Source organism: Sebastes umbrosus, chromosome 17, assembly GCF_015220745.1.
Source record: "Sebastes umbrosus isolate fSebUmb1 chromosome 17, fSebUmb1.pri, whole genome shotgun sequence".
Lineage (NCBI taxonomy): Eukaryota > Metazoa > Chordata > Actinopteri > Perciformes > Sebastidae > Sebastes > Sebastes umbrosus.
Window position 1 is genome coordinate 18,550,731 of NC_051285.1, and position 8,422 is coordinate 18,559,152.

The window sequence follows — 8,422 nt, forward strand, 5'->3', positions numbered from 1 at the left end:
TAGAGGTGCTGGTGGGTGGATTTTGTTGCCTTTGGACAAAGCCAGGGAAGCTATTGCCCCTATTTCCAGTCTTTGTGCTAAGCTAAGCTAACGGGCTGCTGGTGGTAGCTTCATATTTACCATGCAGACAGTCACACAATTTCATAGGCTACTCTATCAAAAAGTAAGCACAACTACAAGCCAAGTATTCGTTTCTGTAGGCCTATAAGGCAAGAATACTTAATTATACTTTTCTTAAGTATGTGTCGATCAAAAGATTAAGTACAAGTAGGCCTATAAGCCATGTATACTTAGACTTTTCTGTATACTTGTCAGTATGAGCCAAGTATACTTATGTATACTTTTTTAAGTATATCTCTGATAAGTACATAAAAACTAATCTGAAAGTATACTCTCTTATCTTAAGTTTAAAAGAAGTATACTAATAGCACACTTGAATAAACTTCTTTTTGGTAAGGGTGCTCATCTAACTCTTGGCAAAAAAGCAAATTCTTCTTAAAATGTCCATAAAAATCTTACAAAATGTAGCATGCTATCCACTGTATCATCTGTTGATTATGGCAGGACGATGTATGACGTTTGCAATACGACCTTGAGATCATCCTTAAACGTGTTACTTCTCATAGTGTGATGCACCACTGCACGTTTCTTGTTAATTATTTGCAATAAAAGTGCTTTTTGTTTCCTCACCACCTTCTTTTCCACATTTGCACTGAACTTTAACTCCTGACTCAACAATACAACCAAGGCTTGTTAAAACCATGTTATACATTTACTCTTGATGAGACAAAAGAACAGGGACAACCATGTCATGAGGTTCAAGGTCTACATCTGTGTGCTCTTACCAATAAAGAAACACTTAACAGGTTCACATAAAACAGTGCAATACCAAACGAGGATGGTAGCACTTTTGATAAAGTGTGCACAAAATTAACAGTATGAAAACAAGCTTGAGTGAAGGCTTTTATTGTGAAAGAAGCTGCTGGCTATACCTTCAGCTTTAAATCTGTAGTCAAAACTTTATTTATTTGGTCCCTTCCTGTGTTAGGCTTTTCAGTTAGTTACAATTGTGCCCAACAGTCAGTAATAATGTAAGGTCTAATTGATCCCTTTTGGGAAATTCTCAGAGGTCTCATGCTAATGTGCTTATTACATGCTAAAATGAGAATGTGAATGTTGCACAAAGCTCTGGTTTAATTGCTAATTGACATGTATAAAATAGTTTTTGCAAAACCGAGGTTAATCACAAATTGTTTTACAGAAAAAAATATATTAAAAGTGTAAACACGGGCTTGTTGATGCCTTTATTAAATCGCAATAGACTAAAACTAAATAGGTGACAGATCTCAAAGCACCGGTGCTTTAACATGCAGGTCTGTAGTGACATCTGCTGGTCACTTTACTTCAAGCCCTTCCAGTCCCTGATAATGAGATTCTTGTGTAAATGTGCAAATAAAGACAAAAAGACAAGCCTCACAGTGTCTGACAAATAACAAATGAGCATCAGTATTTAGTGACCTGTTGTCCTTGTTCTGTCAATGTCAATAGACTGCACGGTCCACCAGGACAGATTGTGTATTTATCATTGGTATTCATTTATTTTAACCTTTAACCAGGTAATTCCATTGATATTGAATATTTCAATCCTACATATCAATATAAATTCAATAAAATATCGATAGCATTACATTGAGGCTCTGTTATATTGAGATGTGTTTATCATTTTCTGTCTTCCTTATGTGTGTAAACGAGGTGGACAAAATATTAGAAACACTTCTCAATCTACAATAATACAATACAACAACAATAATTGGACTGAAACCTTACCAAGTTGAATCAACTACATATGTTTTAGTAACAAATCAGCGTCTCACACCAAGTCAATAAAAGTTGAACATTATAAACCTCATAAAGATAAGCTTTATTACTGGACTGTTGCATTGGATTGCATTAGATTGTAACTCCAAAAAAATTACGATGGATCTCCCAATGCTGGAGATATATTTGAGAAAGGTTGTGACATGGTGGTGATGATGATAGTGATGATAATCTGCAGGGATTTTTAGAATTTTAATTTCAGAAATGTATGCAATGAATCAGCAAACTAAGACAAATCTCAATTTTATATGGATACATAGAAACTAAAACCATGTCAAGGCATTGTAGATGATCATAGTATTGATGGCTGTCAAATATTATTTTCCTTATAATGTCAAAGTAATGTCTCATCATCTCAGTCTTGAACTGATGTATGTTGGTTTTCTTCGTGGCCATTTACATTTATGGATATATAACTTGATCTTCAAAATAAGATTCAAGACAAAAAAACTTTGTATTACTTCTAACTTATTTCTTAATCTTTCAAGCACATTGATTTCAGTATCTTTTTTTCCGTTTAAAATTCCATTTTTTTTAATAATTATATTTTTTTAAATATAAGTACAAATTTAAGTACATTAACAGTATACATTTAAAAAACTGCTCACAGGGGTACATTTATAAAGTAGAAAAATAAAGTAAAATAAATAACAATTAAAAAAATACATATATATATATAAAGAAAAAGTAATGGAAATCGGTCCATAACAAATTCATCGAACCCATAATTCGTTTTAATTGCCTTCTTATTTTTAATGTTTCCTATCGTGGTGCCATATTGTCGCAGTTCTTGATAAAAATATTCAAAATTAGGTATGTGAATGGAGAATTTTCCCAAAAATAAAATTAATTGTACAAAGAACATAAAATCGTTTTCCTTCTCATTACCTCCAAAACATATAAAAATGTCTTTATCCTGAAATTGAATAGTTTGCCCAGTTTTCCTTCTTAAACAATGTTCATCATCACCCAAAATATTCCCACATTGATAAAACAAATGTCATATTGTTTCTTCTAGTTCACAGAAAGTACAAGAATACTTAATATCAATTCTAAATCTCTCTAATGTCTTTTTTTCTGGATATATACGATGCAACATTTTAAAGGAAACTTCTTTATCTCTAATACTAAGGCAAAATTTGTCCCCAGCTAGGCAAATTTTCTGCCAATTTCTCCATAAAGCGAAGCCCAAAAGAATCTAGCTAGAGGCAGAGTTACAGCTTGTATGCAATCTCTAATGTATTTATTAGAGCATTTATGCTTGGTAATGTCGACTTCTCCAAGGAATATACCACTATTAAAGGGATCGATCATTGAAATCTCCCTTGTACCTCTAAGAAGTTGCAGCACACTCCTCATCAAACACCACTGCGTACTCTTTTGGAGTAACTGCTAATCTAAATTTAAAAGGGAATTCATTATATGCGAGTAACTGCTCATCAGCATTAAGAAGTTGTTTTACCAATACGATGCCCTTGTCGACCCATTTTCCATAATATAATGATTAATTTTGATATTGAATATTCTTGTTATTCCAAATGTAGTAAGTAGTTGGTGAAAAAATTATGTTTGTAGATCAGTTTCCAGGCCAGTAGAGCTTGTTTATGGAAATTTGCTAATTTTACAGGTAATTATCAATTTTGTAATAATTTTTTTGTAAAAATCAAACTCCACCCACTAAGTTAAATACTTATTTAGGGAAGGTATTCCATTAAATGTTTTGTTTTTCCTTAATCAAATTAAGTAACCATTTCACCTTGAAAGATTTATTCAACGATTTTTATTCAAAACTTACTACCTCCAGACGACCATTTCTTTTTGGATTTCAGTATCTCATAGATGTCCAACCAGTCAAAGAGGGTGACAAGAGGACATGTCATACGTCATCATCGCATCATATTATATGGGTAATACACATGCGCAGTCTGCACTTGCCGAATTTGAGCAACGCACGACCGCAGCTCCACTGCTCAAGACCCCTGTGTCCTCTTTCATTACGCCGAGACGTAACGTGTTTACGTCATTCAGGGGGCTTTGCGTGAAGGGCGTGGTGATGTGGGTCTGCGTGCGGTCTGCGGTCCACCGCCAAATTCAAACAGTCGAAGAAAGAAACAACAGCAGCAGACTGAAGGCTGAAGCAGACGGTTCTCACAACTGCTACTTTGAGGTAAGCTATCGGTACGGTAGACGGTCGGATAGCTGATATTCAACTCGAGGTATTTAACGTAGACTTTATTTAGTAAAAACTGAGGTGTTAACATCAGCTAACGTTGTTACTGCAGATAAGCTAACGGTGCTTTGGCGAACACTGGTCTTTTATTGGTAACGGTACTAGTTTATGAATTGGAATCACAGGTCCTTTATCTTTTATTGGTAACGGTACTAGCTACTTGAAGACGTGTGACGAGTGTGCAACTTCATTATCTTCCCATTTGACGAGTAAATGCTAAATCGCTGTTATTTGCTCCTCTGGCTGTGTTTTGGATGGAGCCCTAACGTTACTTGGTTAGAAGGCAATCCGAGGAGGAGGGCAGTCTGCAAAGCTAGAAATCAAACAATAGCCACGAAACTTTCACTGACACGATGAACTGCTGCCTGATTGTACGGGTTGTTACGGGGCATTTCCCGTCCTTTGTTCATCAACATTTTTCGCTCTTTCTGGTCAGTAATAGATAATTGTGCAGTAATTTCTTAAAATTCCAATTACACTTTTGTTACCTCAAGATTTTGAAGAGTTTTCTTTATCTCTGTCTTAATATCTGCTAATGTCTCTTTTATTTACTTCTATGATACCTAATGTTACTCATTACATTGTTTTATATTGAATGTTATTGTAAGTGAACTTTAATTAAGTTATTTTATTTGAATTATATCCTGTATTGGGGTTATCTGTCCTATTTATGCAGGGCCGACTCTAGCCCTTTTGGTGCCCTAGGCGAAATTCGGATTTGGAGCCCGTAGGTTTAGGGTTCAACCCTTCCAGAACCCTGACCCACACACCGCAACACCCATCAGACATCATAATGTTTTTAAGACAAAAATATTTTTATTTTCATAAATAACTGTATTTATTATAATATGAATAAACAATTGGGCCCTGATATTGTTGGCTTAAAAGTGTTTAGTCAGTTTCACTACAATTTACACTTTTATTAACAAATAAGTGTGGCCCGGCATGCGAAACAGTGTGAGAAAGTGAGTTAAAGGGGTGAAAAGTGTATTTATTTATTTGTGAATTTGTTACTTCAATGCAGAAAATTTTACTTATTAATTTTTTTTAGAGGGCGACCAGCACCCCACAGAAGGTGGCACCCTAGGCAACTGCCTATATGCCTTAAGCCGGCCCTGTATTTATATCTGCAACTACCAAATATTGTCATCCTTGACTAATCTATTGATTCATGAAATACAACATCATAATTTCTAAGAGCTGAGCGTGAAGTTTTCAAAATAGCTTGTTTGGTCTCACCAACAATCCAAAACTCAATTATTGGATTTACATAAAAATAACATAAACAGTAATAACATCTAAAGGGAGAGAAGCCGCAAAACCTGACATTTGAGTAATTTTTGCTTGATAAATGATTAATTATCAAAGTAGTTTCAGATCTGCTGTAACTGAATGTTTGTCTGGAGATCTGGAGTAATTGTCCAGCACATTGTCATTTTCCTCACACCTGTGTAAAGCACTTGAAACAGTTATTATAAAATCTGGTATTAAATATGTTTTATTATAATACACACTCTGCTGTTCTGTTATACCTCCACTCCCCTTTTCCAGGAAAGCTCAGTCAGCATGGCGTCTTCAATGATGGATGGAGTGGGTAAAGCTGTGGTGGGAGTGTGGCGGGCACATACAGTCCTTGATGAGTCTGATGATGCAGAGAGCTCCCCAGAAGCCCCTGACCGTTTCCGCAAGCTTCGCTCTTCGTCTTCAATTAACTCTCTGCGCATGTCTCTGCGCAAGCGGCTTCCGCTGCGTTCTGTCCAGACCAATTCTCTTCCAGAAAATCCAACTTGGGAAACCCAGAAGGAGCAGCCAAAGCCCAACACAGTCCGCAAACTTACTCGCAGTGCTCGGAACTCCATCACTGGAGTTTATCAGGTAGATGGATTAGTATGATTTTCAGTCCAAAACCTATGTACATCCCTTGTTAATTCAGTTTATGATATAAATGTATGATGATCAAGCAAATTGTGTGCTAATTTGTTCCCTCTTCATTTCTCTCCTCCCTTGTGTCCTTTTCCCCCTTACCCAGAGGCTGCAGAGGACCAGAGAGTTTGCACGTGAGGAGTGTTTGGTAGTGACCCCGGGTCGGCCATGTGATGGGGAAGAAGCTGGTGCATCAACTTCTCGCACCCCAAGACGTACGCCTGGTCGAGCCGCAACACCCAGACACGCCCCCGGATCAGCGGCTACACCGGGACGTACCCCAGGCTCTAGAGGAAGAAGGACTCCTGAGGCTGGCGTACGAGGGGTGAAAACAGGAGGAGGCAGGAGGCAGCTGGTCCGGATGGCTGCGTTACGAAGTCCATTTGCCTCCCCCAACACACAGAACCAGAGGATGTGAGTCTTCTGTTATTCATTCAGACCTTGTTCTTCAGATTTTATTCTTTGTTTGCTGCTTTTGTTTTCTGTAGGTTTCTCTGCTCTGAGTGTTTGTTTCTCTGCCTTAACAGAAAGTTTGACCGAGATTTGGAGTCGGTGTCCAGTGGGATCAGGAGGCTAAAACATTTGTCCAGGGCGTTTGACGACATAATTGGCAGAGACAAAGGGTAAAGCATCTTCATTTTGAGTATTTAACGTATTGATCACTTGGCGTCTTGTGAACTTCAATATCTCTGTTCTTTAATTTTAGTATTAGTCAGAAGTGTTGTTTGCATTTTGAGTGTTTTATTAGTTTTTTGTGGGTTGAAGGTGGATGAAATGTAATTTCTGTACATGTGAATGAAAGCATGTGTGTGTTGTAGGTGTATGAGAGTGTTGTGTGTATTCGAGGAAGCCATTGGTCCTTTTATTCATACATATTCTGTATAGAGGAGACCACAGAGATGCATGATCCCCCTCTTCACTCTCCCTCCTGAAGAATCCCAGCACAGACTTCCTTCCCTTCCCCCCACACACATTCTTCCCGGCTAGATTTGAAACTGGGACTGTTTCTGGTATTCGGATGAGGAGGGAGTGAGGGGGCGACAGCAGGGGGAGAGAGTATGGGTGTGGGAATTGGAGCCAGATGAAATGACAAAAAATGTACTTGAGAGAGCTTGGAGTGTGTTTGTATCACTTCCTGTGTTGACATTCAAAAATGTTGAATCCTGGTCTGGACCAGCCCATAATGAATGAGATACACTGAAAAACACAAAGGCACATGGACCGAGACCTTGACTGTTATCGATGTGCATTACCAACGGCTTTCCTCACTGTATGAAAGGCTCGTCATTTGGAAATTTAAACGCAAGTTTGTTTTCCTCCTACAACAGGCAGTTCAACTATTCCCTAATTGTGGAGTAGGGAAGAAGGTAAATCCAAATATATAAACATTATGCTTCTAAAACCAGCTGAGTTGTGGAAACATACTCTGAGTGTAACTAATTTTGTGACATGAAAGCGCATGGCAGAGCTAGCCTGGTGTCTGTATTTCGATGCATGGACCACTGTATGAAATTGTGAAAGTCTCTGACCTGCTGCAATGAAAAGCCTCTCTTTTATGACTGATGAATGACTCACATTGTCGAAGCAAAGGATGCTCTTATTCTCTACCAGACTAACACTTCTTCCTCTCTCCTTTACTACTCTTTACTTTACATATTGGCCCAATCCCAATGTCACACTCACTTTTTCTTTGTTTTCGCTCACTTTGAGGCAAAGTCTATGAGGGTTTAGGGCTGTCCCACTGTCAAATCGTCAAGTCCTTGGGGGCTCTCTTGCAGACATTTTGAGCCCTTTATGAACACTTTCCACATTTCTGCAGAGTTAATTACCCACAATACATAGCATTGTAACGTGTTAACACAGGGGTACCACAATTACCAGGGGAAGCCCAGAGGCGTAAAAAAATGATAAACAAGGAAAACGGGACATGGGTGTTCAGCCAGGTATATTTAAATTTACCCAGAAACCTCAACATTAAGGATTTAAAATGGTACATAAAAACACATGAAATCTGAGTAATGCAAGTATTAGACTACATTACACACCTGGTTTATTCATCAACCATTTCCTTTCATTTTGCTTATTGAAGTTTGACAAAAACAAGTAAATTTATTACCTCACATCTGGTAAGTCAAAAGCCTGGAAGACGTTCAAGTAGGCAGTAAAAAAAGAAAAAGGAAAACCCACAATTGGCCTCGTCAAGGTAACGTGATATGTCCTATTCGTATTTATACCATTTCAAGCCCATGCAGCCTCTCACACTCAACCATTTACCAGGTGACATCAGTCAAGTCCCTGAGGAGTCAGGGCTTAAGGCCTTAGGGGGGACATTGGGATTGGGCAATTGACTCGTTCTCTGTCATCTCATCAGTTCTTAAATACTTTCTCCTA

General features: G+C 37.9%; 1 protein-coding gene across 2 annotated transcripts in view; it reads left to right on the forward strand.

The window, feature by feature from the left end:
- Positions 1-3,820: 3,820 nt before the first annotated feature.
- Positions 3,821-8,422, forward strand: part of LOC119476279 — a 9,365-nt gene continuing 4,763 nt past the window's right edge. Inside the window, exons 1-5 of one of the 2 annotated variants that reach the window (XM_037749659.1) lie at positions 3,821-4,045; positions 5,660-5,983; positions 6,138-6,445; positions 6,559-6,654; positions 7,360-7,398. In XM_037749659.1, coding sequence (XP_037605587.1) covers positions 3,932-4,045; positions 5,660-5,983; positions 6,138-6,445; positions 6,559-6,654; positions 7,360-7,390 — 873 coding nt within the window. In that variant the 5' untranslated portion in view covers positions 3,821-3,931 and the 3' untranslated portion in view covers positions 7,391-7,398. The remainder of the gene's footprint in view (positions 4,046-5,659; positions 5,984-6,137; positions 6,446-6,558; positions 6,655-7,359; positions 7,399-8,422) is intronic. The other variant, XM_037749658.1, reaches the window with a different exon arrangement.